The sequence below is a fragment of the Eulemur rufifrons genome, chromosome 4, assembly GCF_041146395.1.
Source record: "Eulemur rufifrons isolate Redbay chromosome 4, OSU_ERuf_1, whole genome shotgun sequence".
Taxonomy (NCBI): domain Eukaryota; kingdom Metazoa; phylum Chordata; class Mammalia; order Primates; family Lemuridae; genus Eulemur; species Eulemur rufifrons.
The window spans coordinates 82,817,343-82,839,745 of NC_090986.1; the positions used below are offsets into that span (position 1 = coordinate 82,817,343).

A 22,403-nucleotide genomic window follows, 5' to 3' on the forward strand; every position below is an offset into this window, starting at 1 on the left:
CCTGCCCGTCCCTGCTGCGCCCATGGGCTCCCCGGGCACAAAGGCTGGGCCAGGGTAGTGCCATGTGGGGCTGTGCGTGGCCTTCTGCCTGCCGCTGGGTCAGCTCCATGGCCTTGGACATGCTTCCTCCCAGGGTCCCCTGGTGTCCCTCCAAGCCGTGTGCCCGAGTCCCTGGGATGGGAGCAATCAGTGAACCCATATCTGTAGGGCCAGCTGCACGTTTCTCTGCTGGGCACATGGGACCCTTCATGGTCTCTCACCAGCCTGCCCGCCCTCCCTCTTGGGCACAACCAGCCTCCTGGGAGTTAGTGCTAACCTTTCTTCCCTCCCTGCTTGGTCTGGAGGGAGACCCTCACCCCCAAAGGCCCTGCTGAGACATCACCTGCCCCCCACTTTCTGCATCCTCCTTGCCTCCCCAGCGTAGGGCACAGGGCACAGCTGTGCCCCGAGGGCCCTCACACTCGTGTCTTGCAGGTCCTGCTTGGCCTCACTGCAGTAGGGAGCGGGGTGGGGGTGGGGAGGGTGGGCGAGAACCCACAGAGGGGGTGCCAGGGAAGGAAAGGGGTCAGGCTGGGGCACTGGACATACCAGGCAGGGAGTGGGCTGTGGCGTGGCTGAGCGGGGGCCGAAAGAGCCCAGCCTGGCAGGGCAGGGACGGACGGCACGACCCTCACTCCCTCCTCTTCCTCCTCCTCCCTTCTCTCCGAACCCATCTGTCTTTTTCTTTCTCTGGGTCTCTGTCTCCATGTTCTGTCTCTCTCAGTCTCAGTCTGTTTCTGTTTCTGCCTCTGTCTCTCTGTCTCCCTCTGTCTCTGTGTCTCTGTCTCTCAGTCTGTCTCTATCTCTCCATCTCTGTCTCTCTCAGTCTCTGTCCCTCTCTGTCTCTATCAGTCTGTCTCTCTCTGTGTCTCTCAGTCTCTGTCTCTCGGTCTCTGTCCCCCTGGGACTGGGGACAGCAGTAACTACCTCATAAAACGAGAGGAGTGGAGACCCCAGGCTGACTCCTTCTGGTGGGGTGGAATCTTGGGGTGCTGGGGGCAACATTGCATCTTCAGAACCCCCAACACCATAGCCTTTCCCAAGGGGCCAGATCAGAAGTGGCCACACGCCCAGCATCTGCAATCGGACGGCCTGTCCCACACGATGACCAGGATCAATATCGGATATCGATCCGCCGCACGCCCTTCCAGGGCGCCAGGCCTGCGCTTGGTGCCCTGGGGGCCCTGTCCGCCCGGGGCTCGGGTTCTCCCGCCAGGTCATTGGGCTGGTTGCCCTTTTCCTTTTTTAAAGATTTTGTTTTCTCTGCATAAACCTCCTAGAGTCCTTTGTAGCAGGAAGAACAGGATGAATAGATACAGTCCCAATGAGTGTGATCTTAGGGGTGGTGACCACTTGGTGACCGCTTCTTCTGCTGAGTCCCTCATGCCAACCTCCGGCCCGCGGGATTGGAAAGCTCCATTCTCCCGGCTCAGACTTGCCGTCTCAGTCCAGAAAACCCGATGGGTACTTCGCAACACGTGGCCGACGGCCCAGAGCCCATCTGTGAACGCTTGGTCGCCTGTCCATGAAGAAATAAGAATGGAAATTGGAAAAAAAGGGTTTTTTTTAAATTTATTTTTATTTACTTATTTTTTTTGAGACAGAGTCTCGCTCTGCTGCCCAGGCCAGAGTGCCGTGGCGTCAGCCTAGCTCACAGCAACCTCAAACTCCTGGGCTCAAGCGATCCTCCTGCCTCAGCCTCCCGAGTAGCTGGGACTACAGGCATGCACCACTATGCCTGGCTAACTTTTTCTATATATATTGTTTTAGCTGTACAAATCATTTCTTTCTATTTTTTAGTAGAGACGGGGTCTCGCTCTTGCTCAGGCTGGTCTCGAACTCCTGACTTCGAGCGATCCTCCTGCCTCGGCCTCCCAGAGTGCTAGGGGGAAAAAAAGTTTAAAAGTGCTTGGTAACCTTACAGCAGTTTGACAGTGGGGCAACACTTTTTGTGTATTTTATAATAATGGATTGGAAGTTAAAAAACAAACCAACCAAGACTGTATTTGCCCCCTTTGGTAGTTGAAGGATTGGAGTGGCGGCTGCGGTGATGGTCAGGGGACCCGCCTGGTGTGTCGCGGTGGTGGCCGGGTGGGGAAGGGGGCTGAGACCTCGGTGCGGCTCCACAGGGGTCGGCTGGGCGCACAGGCTGCAGGTGCCAAGGAGGCAGATCTTGGCTCAGGGTGAGAAAAGGCTTCCTAAGGAGGTGGGCCGGTGCCAGTAGCAGGCCCTGGGAGGAAGTGAGGCTGGCTGAGAGAAAGGGATCCCTTAGACACCACTCACAAGGGACAGCTGGACGGTCCCCAGTCACTCGGGCAGCTGACAGTCCTCCGGTACATCCCACAAAACCCCCAACCCCACAAGGTGCAGTCTGAGGAAACAGAGTTCAGTGTGAGAGCACTGGGCTCAGTCTCGCAGGGAAGGCTTGGGTCCCCGGTACACAGAGGGCCCCGACGTGGCTCTGCCCACCTGGGCTTGCCTCCCGAATCCTGCCGTGTCCCCTCCCACCTCACTCAGCCGGGGCCCAGGCTCCGGCCCGGCGTGGCACAGAGAGGCCGTCAGGCTGTGGAGAACGGCTCCAGCCCTCGCCTGCCGTCTGTTCAAAGGGGGACCTGTCCCGCCCTTTGCGATTAGGCACCTGTGTCGCTGGGGCTGGCCTTCCTCTGGGTCCCCCATTGCCGTTCGGTGAGGTTGTGTCGAGCAAACGAATGAATAAATGAACAAAGAGAACCTCGATGAAAAACAGACCTTGGTCTAAGCAGCCTGAGCTCGGGGGACAGGAGGCCCCGATTCAGTATGTCCTGACAGCCCTGAAGCTGGAGCACAGGGACGCTGCCTCTGCCTCAGTCTCTCTCCCGGCCTCCCCAGGTGACACCCTGGAGGTGTCTCTCACGTTGGTGCTTCCACATTCCTGCCCCGCGGAACGTGCTGCCGCCGCCCAGGAAAAGCTGGCAAAGGCATGGCCGCGGGCACGGGAGCCCCTGCCGCCTGCCAGGACTCGCTCGAAGTATGTGTCAGTAATCCCAGCCCGGCCGGCAGGGCAGGAGGAGGCGCGGCTGGGAGAGCTCCAGGCAGGGCCCTGCAGCCCGAGACGGGGTCGGGAGGCCCCCCCACACTGACACCCGGGAAGGACCTGGGGACCCGAGGTCTTGGGGACGCTGCCTCAGCTCAGGAGGGGCTCCGGCACCTGGCGGTGGTCTTCCTGGCTGCTCCCCTTCCTGGGCGCCCCCCCAAGAGGGCGTGAAGGGAAGCCAGAACCCCGGCTGGGGGTCTCTCAGGCAGGTCTGCACCCTGGACAGCGTTCCAGAGAGGCGAGCTGAGGGGATGTTACCACTGATGGGCGAACACCCCAAGCCCAGGGTCTGAGGACAGAAGGCTCGTCCCTGGCCGCGGTGAAGCCCTGATTTTAGAAGGCAAAGATTCAGGACAGGATGTTTCCTCCAGAGGCTTTGAGAAGGAGAGACCCCCCAACCCAACCAAGACCTTCCGTGTGTGGCAGAGACCCCAGCCGCACACGTCCTTCTCGCCCCCTGGCTCCCACCTCTGTGCTCTGGAAGGAAAAGACGGGGCCCTCGGCCTCAGGAGATGGATCCCCCTGCCCCAGACCCGAGAGGACAGTGCAGGAGGAGGTGAGCAAGTGCCAGGGGGGTCCCGGGAAGGTGGCTGGCTGAGCAAGACGAGGGGCACAGATCCGTCACTAAAGGGGGCAGGCCTGGGCCGTGCCAGCCCCTCTAGGTGGAGCCCTGGGAGCCGCCCCCGTCCGTTCCATCCACTACTGCCCTCCTCTCTCAGAGCTTTGGGAAAAGGTGCAACCACTTCATTTGACAGACGGGGTAAACTGAGGCCCAGGAGGGGAGGGAGAAAGAAGAAACAAACAAGTGAATATCAGAGCTGGAGCTGGAGCCCACATCTTGAATTCCAGGCCCAGCGGATGCCATGGGCTTCAGCACCCCTGCAGGGCCCCTCCCTGCAGAGCCCCCTCTCCCTGCCTGGATATACGCGCACGTGGAGAACTGCTGTTACATCCCCTGCTCGCTGCCGGAGTCCCCGTCTCCCCAAGAAAACATGCAGGCTATGCCCCTGATGCATAATGCTCTGAGTCTGCAGAATTCTACTGCAAAGAGAAACGGAGCCAGGACTGAGAAACCTCAGAGCCTGCCGGCCCCAGGAAGACTTGCAAGGGAATGGTGGAAACGGATCCAGTGGGCTCTCGGGACACCCACGGCGACAGGGGAGAGCTCTGTGCCTGCCTCACCGGGGCCCCTGCCTTCTCCCTGAGCTGCCATCCTCAGGAGTAGCTAATATCCCGCAGTGCCAGCACCCAAGGACAGGGAAATGCACGTGGAACCAAAGAGAGGCCGAGGCCATCGTGATGGGGAGGACAGCGTGGCCCAGGCTGGGAGGGCCTGCCGCCCGCCTCCTAGTCCTGGGCCAGCCTCTTTCCTGGCCTGCATGTCACAGCCAGCGTCTCTGCTGTGTATATCCCTGGCGAGGCGCCCGGCCTTTCAACAGGAGCGAGGGAGGGAGGAAGAAAAACCATTAGCGCTTGCGGGCTGCGGGCGTGGCTCCCACGGGCTCTGGCCACGGGCCGGCTCCGTGGGTCTGGAGACCACTGGGGCACTTTCCAAACTGCATCCACACGTGTTCTGAATCAAAGACCATGAATGGCCTCCCCTTCGAAACAAAGTATTATTGAGGGTAAAAAATAACTAATAGCAATAATGAAAACATGGAAGCAAAGACAAGCCCATGATCTTAGCTACTTTTCCCGTTTTTTGTAAGGATCAAAACAGCTTGTGTTCTGCTTTTTGAAATTTGCTAACCATCTTCTGCATTTCTGGGACCGTCCAGACAGTTCTGTGAGGCTCTGTGGCACTGAAGCGCTATAATCCACCAGCCAGCCGAACCCCGCCGTTGGCCTCTTTCTGCTGAGCGGAAGTTCCCTCCGGAGCTGGGATTCCTGGGGAAAGGCACAAAGCGAGAGATGGTGGGGTAGCTCCGGAGGGCAGGGGTGCATTCCCTGGGGACACTGATTTTGCAGGGCCAGAGGGACACCAGGTGTGACATTCGCCGGGCAGTTAAAATTCTAGCTGCTCAGCCGGGTGGCGGCTGAACATGGGATGTGGACAGTTCCTGGGACACCGGCCCCACCATGGAGCTGGCAGCCGCAGGGGGGGTGGAATGTATTCCTCACCGGGTGAATCACAGGCGCGGTGCGGGCAATGGGTGCAGGAGGGCGGGCGGCCTCAGCCCCTCCCTGGGGACCGGGCAGGGCCCACCCACCGCCCTGAGGCAGGGTCCAGACCTCACTGCAACCCGGACAGATGGCATCCAGGGAGTGAACGGGGATGGGGACATAACTGATTAGAAGCTCCTCCTGTTCCCCACGCTTGCCTGAGCCTGAACCAGGACACCCTGGCCCGTTGTGTGAGTGACCCCAAGGATCGCCCCTCCACCCCAGCAAGCGGGGCCCGGGCAATGATGCCGGGGACATGGTGGAGAAATACCGGCTTCAGCAAGACGCCCTTTCAAGGGCACAGGTGCCAGAGTGGTGGGAGGCAGGTGGAGAGAGAAAGAGGGACGGGCTCTCTGAAGGCCGCGATGAGGACCCGGTGGCAGGCGGCTGTGGCTCTGGCTCGGATCCCGGAGCTTGCGCCGCAAGGTGTCTGAGGTGGTGGCATCCACCTAACGTCCCTTTCTGTCTCTCTGGGCCCAGGACGGTGTTGGGACTCAGAGGAAGCCGAGGAAATCTGTTGTAAGCGGAGGGAAGGGAGATGGCGAATCCTTAACTCCCAGCGGGCGCTGCGTGGCAGGCGGCCGCACCCCGAGGGGCTCCCACAGCTCCCAGCCCTGCAGGCGGCAAGTCTGGGTGGGCTCCCTGTGTTTCCTGCCCGGGGTCTTGCAAGGCCAAGAGGCTGAGGAAGAGCCTGCCGCCGGCCCCATCCAGATCACCAAGGGCCAGTTCCTTGGGGCTGTGTGTAGGCCCAGGTCCCCGAGCACCAGCTGGATGTCGCCGGGGGGTTCTCAGCTCCGGGGCTGCGCTCTGGTCCTCGGTGGTGCCTGTCCTCCTCAGAGCCTGCAGAATCCCCAGGCTTTGGGCCTGGCCGACTTCCGAAAGCACACGTGTGACTGGACGGGCACAGGTCGTCTGCCCTCGGATGTGAAGGGCGCCCGTCACTCGCACAGTCCTGGGCCTCGGGGAGGGGCTTGGGGGCCCATCAGAATTCTGGGCTTGGAGAGGCTCAGGGGACAGAACGCGGGGTGAGGCAGGGAACAGTCTCCTCACCCGGCGAGCGGCCACCGCCGCCTTCTCCGCTCACCCCGCCCGGCCGCCGGCCAGCAAGCCCGGGTGCAGCCGGCGCACCTGGCGTCACACGGGTGCTCCTGAGCCGCCTCCGGTCACAGCTCCCACCTGGCGTTTTGAAAGACGACAGGAACATCACCTGTGTCCACCGGCCCCTGCCAGCAGTGGGGCTGTGCCCTGTCCAGGAGTGGAGGGGACACACTGAAGCAGCAGCCGTAGTTTCTGGGACGTTGTCGCTGGGAGAAACTCTCGCCTCGGTATCGGTTGGTGTGGAGATGACACAATGTGGTCTCTGCTCTCAGGATACCCAGAAACTGCCGTGTGGCGGGAGCATGAAACACACACACTCACGTGCTAGAAGCTCGGCGCAGCTGTGTGTCAGCCTCCTGCTTCCTCGGAACCATGGCTTTCCTCTCCGCTCTGTCCCTTGTAACAATTTCTTTCTGCTTCCCTTGTCCCAGGGAGGGTGACCCAGGAGGGTGTGGGAGGAAGAGGCTATGGGTCATGGTTTTCCAACCATTCATACATTCTGGGGCACCTAAGTTCTCCTTGGATGAGAAATTTGGATCTTGGAGGCTTTCTGGGGACGAAATGGGGGGAGGATAGTACATGCCCAGTTTGGCCTTTTTTTTTTTTTTTTTTTGAGACAGGGTCTCATTCTGTTACCCAGGCTGCAGTGCAGTGGTGTCATCACAGCTCACAGCAGCCTCAACTCCTGGGCTCAAGCGATCCTCCTGCCTCAGCCTCCTGAGTAGCTGGGACTACAACCACACACCACCATGCCCAGCTAATTTTTTTGTAGAGATGGGGTCTTGCTGTGTTGCCCAGGCTGGTCTCAGACTCCTGGCCTTATGCGACCCTCCTGCCTCAGCCTCCCAAAATGTTGGGATTACAGGAGTGAGCCACCGTACCCAGCCTGGACTTTTTATATGATTTTCTTTAAATAACCCAAGTGATTCTTCAAGGCCCCGCTCCCTCACCCAGCAGCGTGCCCCAGCTTTCTGCCCTCCCCGGGCAGGGCCCGCATGGTGCATTGCCAGGCCTTCTAGGGGGCCAGGCTCTCTGTCAGATGGAGAAACGGTTCAGGAAGCAATTCCAGGAACTCGAGAGGTGCTGGGGTCTGGAGAACGCAGGGGAAGCCCACCGCCCGCCCCAGTCCAGGAGGGCGCGGGCAGCAGGGACCCAGTCAGAGCTGCGGGAGAAGGGGAGCCGCACCTGGGCCGGCCATGCTCTCCCAGGGCCGCAAGCCAGGGCCTGCCCAGGAGGAGGGCGGGGCAGGGGACAGAGCCCGCTGACTCAGCATCGCCCCAGGAAGGAGGCTGGGCAAGGATGCGCCCGAGACCCCTCTCCGCTTTCCCCAGAGGCCACCCCACTGTGCCCCACAGGCAGGGAGGGAACCGAGGTGTCCCCTGGCTCTGAGCTCTCTGTGGAGGTTGTAGGGTTCTGGGGGTGGGCAGAGAGCCCTCTGCCTCTGCCCCCACCACAGACAGCCCCCAGAACGGATCCCTTGGAACTGGCCACGTCCCCTGAGGCAGTTCCTATTCACAGACAGAGACTCCTCTTTTTCTTTCTATCTGAACAGACTCCTTTGCTTTCCACTCATTCTAAGTCTCAAGTAAACAAACACATTCAACACATGGCGTTTTCCTTCCTATGGACAGACACCTTTGCCCCTCGCCAGCTGTGACCTGGGACCAGCCCTGCTCAGATGCACTCCCAGACCCAGCTGTGATGCTCAGATCTTTGTCCCCACGACATTCCAACCGGAAAATTTTCAAACACACATAAATGATGCAGCACTTGGACAGCAAATCCCCGCGGACCCACAACTCACACCTGGGGTGACCAACTGGTCCCGGCTTAAACACAGAAGCCCCAGCAGGGCACAGTGGCTGCACCTGTGGTCCCAGCCACTGGGGAGGCTGAGGTGGGAGGATCGCTTGGGCCCTGGAGCTCGAGGCTGCAGTGAGCTATGATGACACCACGGCACTCTAGCCTGGGTGACAGAGTGAGACTCTGTCTCTAAATAAATAAGTAAATACATTGATGTGCGATTTTGTACAGAAAAATGCAGGAGCCTAGGAGTGTGGTTCAGTTCGTTTTGATGTGAAACGCCAACAGCCCAATTAAACACAAAAACACTTGGGCCCATTGGAGCAGGGTGGCCCTGCGGAACCTCCCCGATGACGGGAACATTTCCTGCCTATCGGTCCTCTATGGGGTAGCCACGGCTCACACCCGAAGTGTGGAGCAGGGCTGGTGCCGCCAAGAGACTGTCTCTTACAGTTTTGGTATTGTAATTACTTTAAAACTTAACTACACTAATTTCACAGGCACAGGTAGAGGGCTGATGCCTTTTGCAAAAGCAGAGTGCAGCCTGGGAGCTGTTCCCTCCCCACCTGCAAAAACGAGGAAGCGAGGCAGCTGCTGTCCCGACTCTTCCCCGCAGGCATGAGTTTTGCCTGGCCTGGGTCTCACGTGGAGGGTGGCGGAGGGCCCTGTCTCGGCATCCCGCGGCTGGGACCCGTACCCCCCACTGTGGATCTGCGTCCCATTTTTCTTAACCTCCGTGCAGTGTGGCACGGCAGAGGCAAAGCACTGTTGCTCCTCCACTCTCCTATGGACGGATGCGTGGGTAGCTTCCAAGTTCTCGCCCTCACGTCTGAAGCCCGGGGAAGATTCTGGAACATGTCTTACCGTGGACCTGTGTGCTGCTGTCTCTGGGGTAGACAGCCAAAACCGTGCTCTTGGGCTCTCGTGGTGGGTAAGAGTCCGGCAGTGATTTTTGCCCCCGGGTTGTGCCCACCACGCCAGGAACCCCAGATCCAGTGCGTCTATCCTCGGGGCGCCCCCTTCACCTGTGCCAGCCCTGCGGTCCCCAAGTTCTTGGGTCTCTGAGCTCACAGTGGCTTCCGGCGCAGCCCCTGCGCGAGCAGGTTCCCTGCAGCCCAGCAGAGCGGGAGCCTGGGGCTGTCCCACTTCATGCTGCAAATCTTGACAGTTTGTGTTTTGAGCCAAGCATCGGGTACAGGGGAGAGCAGAGTTCGGCCTCTTGTTAAAATCGGGTTTCCTTCCGGGTGGAAGCCCCACCTTGCCCCTCTGAATGCACTCGAGTCCCTAAAGCAACGGGTCTGTCCACCCGCCCTGGGCAGGGCTGGCGCGTCACTGTCTCACCCTCCCCTGCAGGTCCCTGGCCGTCGGGCCCCAGTACTCCTCCCTGGGCACCCAGCCCATCCTGTGCGCCAGCATCCCGGGCCTGGTACCCAAGCAGCTGCGCTTCTGCCGGAACTACGTGGAGATCATGCCCAGCGTGGCCGAGGGCATCAAGATGGGCATCCAGGAGTGCCAGCACCAGTTCCGCGGCCGCCGCTGGAACTGCACCACCGTCAACAACAGCCTGGCCATCTTCGGGCCCGTGCTGGACAAAGGTACGGGAGGGGCCGAGCAGGAGGGTGCGGGGAATGCGTCTCCTTCTGCCTCTGCCCAGCCTTCCGTCTGCCGGGAGGCTGCAGGTGGCACCCCAAGCAGGGGGGCGTCACCGAGCGGCCTTCCCCAGCCCACCCAAGGTGGGGGATGTCTGGAGCTTGGGGTGACTTGGCCCCGTGGGATCATTTGGGGATCCTGCCTCCTTCCCCTCCCCCAAAAGGAAAGTGGACGACAGTCCTAGGATGCTCAGACCGAGGCTGGTCTGGACGGCTTCTTGCCAGAGCCAGGGTCTTGCAGAGAAAATTCAAACCTGAAAAACACCACGAGAACGGAGAGGTTTGGAGGCCTCTCAGGGAGAGACAGGGAGACAGAGACAGAGAGAGAGATGGAGAGACAGAGAAAAAGAAGAGAGACACAAAGAGAGACTGAGAGACAGAGAAAGAAATACTGAGAGAGACACAGAGACAGAGAGAGACACAGAAAGATAGAGACAGAGAAAGACTAAGAGAGACAGAGATACTGAGAGAGACACAGAGACAGAGACACAAAGATACAGAGACAGAGACAGATTGCCATACACAGAATGGCAATCTTAGCGCCTTTGTTAAAGAAAAATTGAGGTGAAATTCACACAACACAAAAGTAGCCATTTGAAAGCACACAGTCCCGTAGCATTTGTGCATTCACAGAATGGCACAACCATCGCCACTGTCTGGTTCCAAAATATTCTCGTCCCCCGAGGAGACCCGTACCCATGAAGCCGTCACTCCCCTCCCCCTGCAGCCCCTGGCGGCACCGCTCTGCTATCTACGCCTGTGGCTTTGCCTTCTGGGGACATTTAGTGGGAATGGAACCACTCATGATGTGTCCTTTTGCGTCTGGCTTCTCTTACTGGCCACACTGTCGAGGGCCGTGGATGCTGTCGTGGTTCCAACACCTCATGCCCTCTGCCGGCTGAATAACGTTCCACTGTGGGACGGGCCACATGTGCCTATCCATGCTTCAGGCGATGCACACGCACGTTTTCCCACCTCTCAGCCACGGTGCATATGCTGCCATGAATGTTCTTGGGCGAGCGTGTGTTTAGACACCTGTTTTCAAGTCTTTGGGGGTGAATATCCAGGAGTGGAATTGCTGGGTGGCAGGGTGATTCTGTGTTTAGCTTTCTGAGGAGCCGTCACACGGCCTCCCACCGTGGCAGCACCACTGTACATTCCCACCAGCAGTGTACGAGGGTTCCAGTTTCTCCACATACTGTATTTCTCCATGTACTATTTTCTGTTTTGTTTTGTTTTAAATTTTAGCCATCCCGTGGTGTGTGAAGTGGTACCTCCTTGTGGTTTTAATTTGCATTTCCCTGATGGCTAAGGATGGTGAATATCTTTTCATGGGCTTTTTGGCCATTTGTATATCTTCTTTGAAATGTCTCCAAGTCCTTTGCCCATTTTTAAAATTGGATTACTTGTCTTTTGTTGTTGTTGAGTTGTAAGAGTTCCTTAGAAATTCTGGATACTAGATACTTACCACACATGTGATCTGCAAATATTTTCTTCCATTGTGTAGGTTCTCTTTTCGCTTTTGTGAGAATGTCCTTTGATACACAAAAGTTTTTAATTTCGGTGAAGTCCAATCTTTTTAGATGTCATATTGAAGTAAACACCACCCTATCTAAAGTTGCAAAGATTTGCACCTATGTTTTCTTCTAAGAGTTTAATAGTTTTTCTCTTACATTTAGGTGTTTGATCTATTTTGAGTTCATCTTTGTATATGGTGTGGGGTTGGGATCAAACCACATTCTGTTGCATGTGCAAATCCAGTTATTCCAGTACATCTGTTGAAAAGACTATGCTTCTTCCCATTGAATGGTCTTGGCACCCTTGTTGAAAATCAGTTGGCCATAGATGTGTGTGTTTATTTCTGGACTCTCAATTTCATTCTATTGGGCTATATGTCTACCCTTTTGCCAATACCACACTATTTAGATTGTTGCAATTTTGCAGTATGTTTTGAAATTGGGAAGACTGGGTCTTCCAACTTTGTTTTTTCCTTTCAAGATTGTTTTTGCTATTGGGGGTCCCTTGCAACTTTATATAAATTTTAGGATCAGCTTTTCCATTACTGCCAAAAAGAAAAGCTATTAGGATTTTGATGGGGATTGCATTGCTTCTGTAGGTTGCTTTAGAAAGTATTGCCACCTTAATATTAAGTCTTCTAATATAGGAACATAGAATGTCTTTCCGTTTATTTAGGTCTTCTTTAATGTCTTTCAGCAATGTTTTGTAGTTTTCAGGATATGAGTCTTGTACCTCCTTGGTTAATGTATTCCTAAGTACTTTTTTCTTTTTGATGCTATTATACAATAAACCTGGGAAGACCACGGTGCTGGGGGAAGGCTGCTTGGGCAGAGGCAGGGAAGCTCATGTTGAGAAAGTCCTGCCCAGGACTCTGCAGTCCTGGGGGTGCTGGGCCTCATCCCCAACGTGATGATCTTAGGAGGTGGGGCCTCTGGAAGGTGATGAAGTCATGAGGGTGGAGCCTCATGGATGGAATTAGTGTCCTTATGAAAGGGACCCCAGAGAGACCCTCACCCCTTCTGCCATGTGAGGACCCAGTGAGAAGGCACCACCTGTAAACCAGAACGTGAGGCCTCACCAGACACAGACTCTGCCATGCTGTGAGCTTGGACTTCCAGCCTCCAGAACTGAGCAGTAAATTTCTGCTGTGTATAAGCCGCCCAGGCTATGGTATTGTGCTAAGACAGCCTGCACAGACGAAGACACTCCCTGTCCCCATCTCCAGCCCACTGCTGCCCACCGTCTCCTGGCTGCTTCTCAAACATGGATCATGGTCCAACCTCCGAGGCCTTTGCACTTGCAGGTCCCTCTGCCAGGAGCACCCTTTCCCCTGCTGTCTGTGACTCCCACCCGGTTCCCTTAGGCCTCTGTGCTCACACCTCGAATAATGTGGCAGCCCGCCCAGACCCCCTCGCCAGGCTTCGCAGCCTCCCCCCACCCAGCCTGGTGATACCCGAGGAAGGAAGGAACGGCCTGTTCAGACCCAGCGGCTGGAATGTGAAGGAAGGAAGGAGGGCAGGAGGCCAAGAGAAAGTTTCCAAGGCACAAGTCAGGGGTCCTCGTAGGGAAAGAAGCTGGAGCTGAGGGAAGCCGAGTGGTGGCTTCGCTGTGACCTTGAATGAGAGTCAGCTCACTTCCTGGAACATCAGCGTCCCCATCCATAAAATGGAAGAATAATTGCAGTGTGGCTGACTTCACAGAGCTGTTGGTTGGGGCAACTACATGGCGTGGCTCCCCTGGGGGACGGCCACCTCTGTGCACACAAGCAGTGAGGTCCCAGGGTGGTGTGGCTCATGGAGTGTGTCGGGGATGTGTGTGGGGGCTGTGGTGCACTGTATGTGTGCATGGATGTGTTGTGGTGTAATATGCGTGCATGTGTGTACATGTATATGTGGTTTGGTGTGTGCACATGCATGTGGATGTTGCGTGGTGTTTGTGTACATGTGTATATGACATGTGTGTGCGTGTGTGTGTGTGTGTGTGTGTGGTGTACTTGCCACATGGGCATATATCAGAACTTCCTTTGTTTTTAAAGCTGAGTAATATTCCATTATGGATAAACTACATTTTGTTTATCCATTCTTTTGTTGATGGACATTTGGGTTGTTTTTACTACTTTTTTTTTTTGAGACAGAGTCTTGCACTGTTGCCAGGGCTAGAGTGCAGTGGTGTAATCACAGCTCACTGCAACCTCAGACTCCTGGGCTCAAGTGATCCTCCAGCCTCAGCCTCCCGAGTAGCTGGGACTACAGGTGAACCACCACGCCCGGCTAATTTTTTCTATTTTTAGTAGAGACGGGGTCTCACTCTTGCTCAGGCTAGTCTCAAACTCCTGACCTCAAGCAATCCTCCCGCCTCAGCCTCCCAGAATGCTAGGATTACAGACATGAGCCACTGCACTCAGCCTGTTTTTACATGTTGACTATTAAAAATAATACTGCTTTTTGTGTGGACACGTATTTTCAATTTTCTTAGGTATATACCTAGGAGTAGAATTGGTGAGGGGTAGAGGAACTGCCAAACATTTACAAAGTGGCTGCAACATTTTCCATTGCCACCAGCAGGGTATGAGGGCTCTGATTTCCACATCCTCACATACTTGTTATTTTCTGTTTGTTTGTTTTATTCTAGCCATCCTAGGGGGTATGAAGTGCATTTCCCTGATGGCTAATGATGTTGAGCATCATTTCATGTGTATCCTTTCAGGAGAAGTGTCTATTCAGGTCTTCTGTCTACATTTAATTATTTGTCTTTGTGTTGTTGAGTTGTAAGAGTTCTTTATAAAATCTGCATACAAGTCCCTTATCCAGTATGTGATTTGCAATTACTGTCTCCCATCCTGTCGGTTGTCTTTTCACTCTCTTTATAGCGTCCTATGATGCACAAAAGGTTTTAATTTGGGGGAAGTCCAATCTATTTTTTTTTCCTTGGTTACTTGACTTTTGATACCATATCTAAGAAACAACTGCCTAACCCAAGGTCATAAGGATTTACTCCTATTAATTTCTCTTGTAAGAGTTTTATAGTTTAGCTCTTACATTTAGGCCTTTGATCTATTTTGAGTTAATGTTTGTATATAATGTGAGTCAGAGGTCCAGTCATGTTCTTTTGCATGTGGAAATCCAGTTATTCTAGTACCATCTATTGCAAAAACTATTCTTTCCCCATTGAATGGTCTTGGTACCCTTGTTGAAAATCAACTGGCCCTAAATGAATGGGTTTCTTTCCAGGCTCTCTGTTCTATTCCATTGGTCTATATGCTTGTTTTCATGCCAGTGCCGTACTTTTTTGATTACTGTAGCCTAGTAGTATGTTTTGAAATCAGAAAATGTGAGTCCTCCAGCTTTGTTCTTCTTTTTCAAGGTTATTTTGACTATTTGGAGAGCATTACAGTTCCATATGAATTTTAGGATTAGTCTGTCTATTTCTGAAAAAAAAGGGAGGTGGGTGCTTGGATTTTTAGCAATTGTGTTGAATCTGCTGATCAATCAATTTGGGGAATAGTTTTCTATAAACAATATTATGTCTTCTGATCCATGAACATGGGATATCTTTCCATTTATTTTAATTTCTTCCAAAGACATTTTGTAGTTTTCAGTGTACAAATCTTGCACTTCTTTTGTTAAATGTATTTCCAAGTATTTTATTCTCTCTGATGCTATTGTAAATGGAATTGTTTCATTAATCTCATTTTTGGATTGTTCATTGCTAGTGTGTAGAAACACAACTGATTTTTAATATGGCTCTTGTGTTCTGTCACCTTGCTGAAGTCACCTATCAGTTCTAATAGATTTTTTGCGGATTTGTTAGGGCTTTCTACATGTCAGATAGTTTTACTTTTCCTTCCCAGATGCCTTTTATTTTGTTTCCTTTCTTAATTGCCCTGGCCAGAGCTTCCAGTATCATGTGAATGGGAGAGTTGCAAGCGGCCTTCCCTGTTTTCTTTCTAATCTTAGAGAAACAGATATCAGTCTTTCCCCATTGGGTGTGATGTTAGCTGAGGCCCCCTCTTGTTTTTTGAACTCTATATATCCAGATGTAAAAAATCTGGTTGGCATAAACAAATAGGTTAAATGGAAGAGCTGCATTATTATGTGTCTCTCAATTCTTTGATTTTTTTTTTCAGAGTTGTATGTGCCAAAAACCACACCATGACCTATCATCAAAACATTTTAAAAGTCTGTCAGCACATGACTCTATTAGGTCCTCCTTAAATTTTGTGGAAAACAGGGGATTGGACACACCTGATTTTCAGAAGTCCCAGTTATAATTGATGGCTGCCTCTCTTGATTTCTGGGACGAGCTCCCCAGGGCTGGGCATGCTCCAGGAAGATCCAGGAGTCTCCTAGAATGAGAGCTGGGATCCTCGAGGGTCTCCCAGGGCTCTGGTGTGTGACAGCATCCTTCTATCTCATGCCATTTGTGACACATGTGTGGACAGCACAGCGGTGTGCTCTGGCACACAGCAGGTGCTTAGTAAAGATGTGCTGCGTGAGTGGCCTAGGACAGGAGTGCATGCCTGGGGGGATCCCGGGAGGATTTCCCAGGGTAGGTGGCACTTGGGCTGTATCCTGAAGGATTTTCTTTCCTTCTTTCTTTAAAACACAAGTATCTAGTGCTTCCCAGGCACTAAGTGTTCAACATGCAGTGGTCAGTTGAATCCTAATTACACCCAACGCGGCTGCACTGACCCTGTTTCACAAATGAGGAAACTAAGGCACCATGGCAAAATGGTGACTCCAGCCTTGGCAGCCCGGCTCCAACGTCCGTAGGCAGAGGGCAGGTCAGACCACGGGTGGGGTTGAGGTGGGGGGGTCCCAGGGATTGGGGGGTGAGCAGAAACCCCAGGTGGGGCCCAGCAGTAACATGGCCAGGAGCCTGCAGGGAGGGCAGGTCCTCTGCTCCTCTGTAGGGGGCCCCCTCACTTCCTGAAAGCCACCTGCAGGCTGGAACCTGGACTGTGCAACCTCAGCATCCCAGTTCCTAGGTGGACGCTCTCCAGCACCTGGCATTGCCTGCGCTGGCCCCTCTGCAGAGGTCTGTTCCCCACCCCATCCTACCCACCTCCCCTGGGCTCTCTCTGGCTCCCTCCCCTCCACCTGCTCTCCCCTTTTCCCCTTCTGTTCCAATACTCCCACTTCTTTCCACTGGATGAATGTGGTCTTGGACCCCTCCCACCTCCTCTGGCTGATTTGATTTAAATAGTAAGGGGCAAGCCCCAGCCTCCCCCCCAACTGCCTGCCGGGGGACTCAGAAATGGTTGGAGTCCTGGTGGCCAGGGGAGGAGGAAGGGGCCACCAGGCACCCCAGAGAGAGGCCTGCTCTGCCCCAGCCTGCCCCCGGCCATGCTCTCCGTAATCAATCTGATTGGATTAGGGTCAGGGCAACCCTAATCGTGTCAAAGGTCATCCCAGGCTTTGTGGCAAGGACCACGGGGTGCCTGGCCACCCCTGCTGAGTCGGCCTCGTTGAACAGAGTTTAACATGGCTGGAGCAGAGAGGCCCAGGCTGCTGTGTGTGCGTGCGTGTGAGTGTACTTCTCAGTGTATGCATCGTGTGGGTGCATGTGTGTGCAAGTGCACCTGTATGTGAGTGTGCATGTGTGTATGCATGTGCCTGTGTGCAAGTGTGTGTATGTATGTGCATATATGCACCTACATGTGAGTGTGCATGTGAGTGTGTATGTATGTGCATGTGTGCACGTGTGTGCATACATGCATCTGCATGTGAGTGTGCAAGTGTGTGCCTGTGTGCATGTGTGTGCATACATGCATCTGTATGTGAGGGTGCATGTGTGTATGAAAGTATGTTTGTGTGTTGTGTGTGCACATGTCTCTGCACATGTGTGTGTGTGCACTGTGTGAACATGTGCATGTGGGGCATGTGAGGACATAAAGGAAGGAGCGCATGCTCACACCTCCTGCTTCCAGGCCGATCACCATCCACCTGGCCTGGGGCTGGAGGCCAAGTCCACGGGGCTGAATCTGGGAGAAGCCGCCAGCCCTTGGACCGTGGGGTTTGGCCACAGAAGCTGAGCCCAGGCTCCAAAGAGCTCTCTCCTCTTGGGTCCACAGGTAGCAGGACTCTTCAACCTGCCTGGGGCAGAAAGCATTTGAGGAATTTTGAGTGTGCGGAGACTGGGCATACAGTGCAGCTTATCTGGCCCCTGGGGCAGGCCCCGGGCACCTGGAGGGCCTGCTTTCCCTGCAGAGCTGGAGAGGCCCCCTCTTGACCTCTGGCAAGGTGAGGCTGTGGGAGGACACAGGCACAGAGGTTGGGCAGGGCCAGCCAGCCACGCCTGGGAGGCAGCGATACCAGGAGGACACCTAGCTAGAGGCGAGCACAGTGGACACAGTGGCCCAGCGCCAGGCCACTCGTGGCTTTGCAGGGAACCAGGCTTGCTGGAGGCCAGCTGGGGCCTGTTCTCCTTAGAGAAGTGGACAGGGGCCCTGAGGGGGTGAGGGCCAGAGCCCAGGGACTCCCGATGCTGGAGCCTCCACCTGTGCCCACACACTCAATGCCCTCTGTCCCCCGTGGGCCCCAGTGCCGGGGTCAGGAGCCTCCCCTGTTGCAAGAGGATGCAGCTCCCACGGACACCTCCCAGAGAAGCAGGGCTGGCCTCTCTGCACCCCGGGCGGGTGGGGCCTGCAGGCGCACGGCTGTGCGATGGCCGGGCTCTTTCTGGCCATGGGGTCCCCGTGGAGACCTCACTCACCTGGGTGGCCTCTGCTGCAGCCCCTGACCCCGCCCTGGGCTGAGCTGGGCTGTCGTCCCTCCCCTGTGAACGCCAGGCAGACCCCACTCAAAGCACACGGTGGCCAAAGCCCAGGTCGGTGCCCTAGGACCCCCTGAGCACCAAGGTTAAGGGGCGGCGGGACTTACGGGCTCCAGGTTCTCAGAAAGCGTGTGCCATGTGCTAAGACAAGCCCCCAGGTCTCCCCGACTTCCCTGTTAACCTTGCTGGGTCGGGGAGCCTCGTCCTCTCCCCGCAGCGTCCCGGGAGTCCTCAGGGGGTGGTCCCCCGCCTCCCGCCTGGCACCGGGGTGGTGCGCGCGCGCCAGGACATCGCCCGAGAGGGCAGCTCTTTAGGGGATCGGCGTCCCCAAATCCAGGTTGCGACCCCTGACCGCCCCCCCAGCGGAAAGTGTTGCCGTTTCAGACGCTTTGCGGGGCTGGTGGCGGGCTCCCCTGGCCCGGCGGCCTCCCCTCTCCGGTATATCATTAACTCCCCGCAGCGGGAGGGGGGACCCCGGCCGACGCCCCGCTGCGTCCGGCTGGGAGCACAATATCCCGGCGACGACGACAAGATTAAGCACCAGGGGAAAGCGAAAATGCTGTTGGCGATTCACACGCCCTTCGGGGTGTTGAATTAAAGCGTCTGAATAGGGATTTCCCCTCGCGCCCGATGGCCTGGCGGGCGGCGCATACTTCCAGGTTGCTATGACTGGCCTTCGAGCGCCTAATCACCGACCAGGGGGAAATTCATATAAAATATCGCCGGCCATTGTGGGCCTAACTCGGCGTGACAGTGGCGCACAAAGCCGGATTCCTCCGCCCCAGCTGGTGCGCCCGGCGCCCGACCGCGCGGGCCGCCCGGCGGTGTCAGGGGCCGCGGCCGCCGAGGGGCGCGGGCCGCATTCCGCTCTCAGGTGGCTCCGGGGCCTTTTGTGCAGGACGCCGCCGCCGCGTGATTACCAAATGCCACCGCGACACCCCCTCCCGGCCGCCTGGCTCCTCCGCGGCCTGCACGGGGCCGCGGGAACTGGACGCGGACAGCGCGGTCGCAGGGGAGGCGCCGGGGCGTCGCGCGCCCCCAAACGCACGGCCGCGGTGGAGGCGGGGTGGGGGGCTCCGGCGGAGGAGGCTCGCGTCCCTCTGTCCGGAGGCGGAGGCGGCTTCTCGTCTCCCCCGGCCCAGCCGCAAGGTTGGGGACCCACCCACTGGAAGCCGGGTGAGGAAGGATTGAGTTTGTCCTTTGGCACAGGCGGTGGTCCCCACGTGACTGTGAGGTCGGGAGCGCCCACCGTGACCCACAGGTCCCTGACCCATTTGAGCAGGTGGCCGTGGCCAGGCTCCAAGGCTCAGTCCCCTCCGCAGCCTGCCTTGGTCTCTCACCCGAGGTACGGGGTGGGCAGGCAGGAGACTGGAACACCCAGGGAGGGAGGGTCTGTCTCCCGCGTGGCCTGTGTGTCCCAGGTGTGGCCAGGATGCAGCATGTGAGGGGACCTGCGTTGTCCCAGACCCTCCCAAACTCCCGGAGGCCAGTCTCTGGGCACCAGCAGCTATGACAGGGAGAGGTGCTCCTTGCTGGACACGTCCAGGGGAGGGCTGCGACAGGACTCATAGACCAGGCTAGGGCCTGGCCTGTGGGGCGTGGGATTTGCCCTGCAGACCTGGGCCAGAGAAGCCAGCAGGGGCGACAGCAGCAGCAGGCCCTGCTTCTGGAGCAGAAGGCATTTGCTATGGGTGATGGGGATGCACAAGTTCCAGGTGGGGAGTGAGCAGAGATCCCCTGCTGGGTGGTAGAGCAATGCTGGGGGTGGGGGGTAGCCCAACGGACTGGCCGTCATGGTTGTCCCGTGTGCCCCTGCAGGAGCTGGGGGTGTCAGCACTGCCGCAGGAGAGCTGCAGGAGCTGCAGGGCCTGAGGGGAAGGGCTGGGAGAGTGTGGGCCAGCACCGGGGAGAATGCTGTGCACAAGCAGTGCCCTGAGCTCCAAGGGAAGGTGGTCAGCTGTCCCAGGACAGGGCCAGGGAGGCAGATCCACGCTCCCCCTTCCAGGGCTGAGCCCCAGCCTGGCCACCAGCTGCCAGCAGCCAGGGCCCTGAGCCCCAGCGCCTGCAACCGAGGGACCCACCTTCAGGTAGGTCAGGCTTCAGCGTATCACGGACCCCCACTATGGTCAGCCCCCCTGCTCTCCTGGCAGGATCCTGTCCAGCCCTTACAAAGTCCTGGCCATGTTGTCCGTGGCCTCCCATCTATCTGGTCACAGTCCAGAGGAGGGAGGTCAGAACAGGACGGAGTCTGAGCCTGCGGGCTCTCAGCCTGGGCAATGTAACAGAATCCCATGGGGACCCTTTCACAGATGGAGGTGTGCCCCCCTACCCCACTGAGAACTGCTGAGCCCGAGTCCCCAGGGGGCCCTGCAGAGACGCACTGCCCTCCAGGTGACCATTACTGGGCAGCCCCAGGCCCAGTTCCCTGTTGGGCTTCCCCGAGGTGCCAGCCTGGGTGAGCCCCTACAGAGTTCCCTGCCTCCCCAAGGAGCCCGATTGCCTGGTCTAGTGGTCGCATTGGAACAACAATCCTCTTCCCTGGAACCTTCTCTTAGGGAACCCCTTGGAGGCTGACAGGCATGTCCCAGGAGTCCCAGGCTGTCCCTCTCCCCTCCCCAGTTTCAGCCCTCACAGCCATCCCCTCCCAGGAGAGTGCAGACAGCGTCTGCGCCTTGGCCGTGGGACGTGGGGCTGAACCAGGCGGGTGGACTCCCCACCCCCTCAAGGCTGCAGCCATGGAAACACCCCGTGGAGCTGCAGGAGCCCAGGCTGGTGGGTGTAGGAACCTCTCTTGGGACCCCTCTGTTGGGGCTCTGCTATGTAGCCTGGTGCCCATGGCTGACCCTCTGTGAGCCTTCTTCCTTCCGGGCCTGTTCTCTCATTGGTAGATGAGAGGTTTGCCTGGATCCAGTCTTCCCACTGCTGTCCCCAGGCAGGACAGCACCTTCCGTCTGAGCACACATCCGTCCCTGCTGAAATGGCTTCTTGGGTTACCTCCCAGTGGGAATGTCAGCTCCCTGGGGACAGAGGCTGCAGCCTTCTTGTCTACTTAGAGCACAGTCAGTGCTCAGCAAATAGTGGCCAAAAACCAGCCTCATGGTGAAATATGAAAGGCAAGGACCTTGGAAGGATTTGTGCAAATATGCTTCAGCATATAAGAGTTTTGCAAATACATCTTCCCTGTTTGGTGTTAAAAGGTTCCTCTTCTGAAATTATGATGATAGTTATTTATTATATGTCTTAGCCTCTCTCAACAAAATAAAAACATTTGGCAGTCCTCTGTCAGTCCCCAAATGATCTCTGATACTTGACAAGCCCATGAAATTCAAATCTAGAAACAAGATGTTTGTTAAAATCCCACTAGTCCAAAAGTTCTGAGACCCAGAGAGGTAAACTAACCATCAAAGCCCATCTCATGGTTCCCTGTATCTGAGAACTGCACTGCCCTCAGGGGTGATGGAGCCCTGCTGGGCAGTTCTTCTGCCCTCTGGCAGATGCCCATCTGTCACCACACAGAACTCCCTCAAGTGCCCAGACTCCTTCCATCCATCCACCATCAACCATTCACCCATCCGTCCATCATCCACCCATCCATCCATCAACCCGTCATCCATCCACCCACCCACCCACCCATCCACCATTCATGAACCCATTATCCATCCATCCACCCACTCATCCATCCATCCATCAACCCATCATCCACCATCTACTCATCCATCTGCCATCTATCAACCCATCATCCATCCATCCAACTATCCACCCAGTCATCCAGCCAGACACCAGCCATCATCCACCCATCCCAGGCCTGCCCCAGAGCTAATGTTGGCAAGGCTTGCTGTGTGTCCTTGTCCCCCCTAGTCTTTCTTTCGTGACTTATAAGCTCCCAAAGCCAGGTGGTTCAGCACAGCCAAGGCAAAGAACCTGACTTACAATGCAGAGCCTCCCACTGGAGATAGGGAAGGCTTCTCCTGGTTCATTCTCCTTCCCAGGACAGAGATTGCCTCCTCCTGATGGGGGGTCATCGAGCCCCTCCTTATTTCCCACCAGGAAAGGAAGCTCCTTCAACTTTAGAAAGCCTGGGCTGTTAGAAATTGCATCATATTGAGCAGCAATCCACTTTCTTAAACATTTCTTATCATGGTTCTTGAAAGTGGCTCTTATTCCCAGGTCTGAGCCTAGTGCCTGGCTCATTATAGACTCTCAGATCCTGAATGGATAGATGAAAGATGCATGGATGGATGGATGGATAGATAATGGTTGAATGGATAAATGGTGGATGGATGGAT

At 56.1% G+C, this 22,403-nt stretch overlaps 1 protein-coding gene across 1 annotated transcript in view; it reads left to right on the forward strand.

Moving 5' to 3' along the window:
- Positions 1-22,403, forward strand: part of WNT3A (Wnt family member 3A) — a 38,265-nt gene that overhangs the window by 3,149 nt on the left and 12,713 nt on the right. Inside the window, exon 2 of the mRNA XM_069467478.1 lies at positions 9,530-9,771. Coding sequence (XP_069323579.1) covers positions 9,530-9,771 — 242 coding nt within the window. The remainder of the gene's footprint in view (positions 1-9,529; positions 9,772-22,403) is intronic.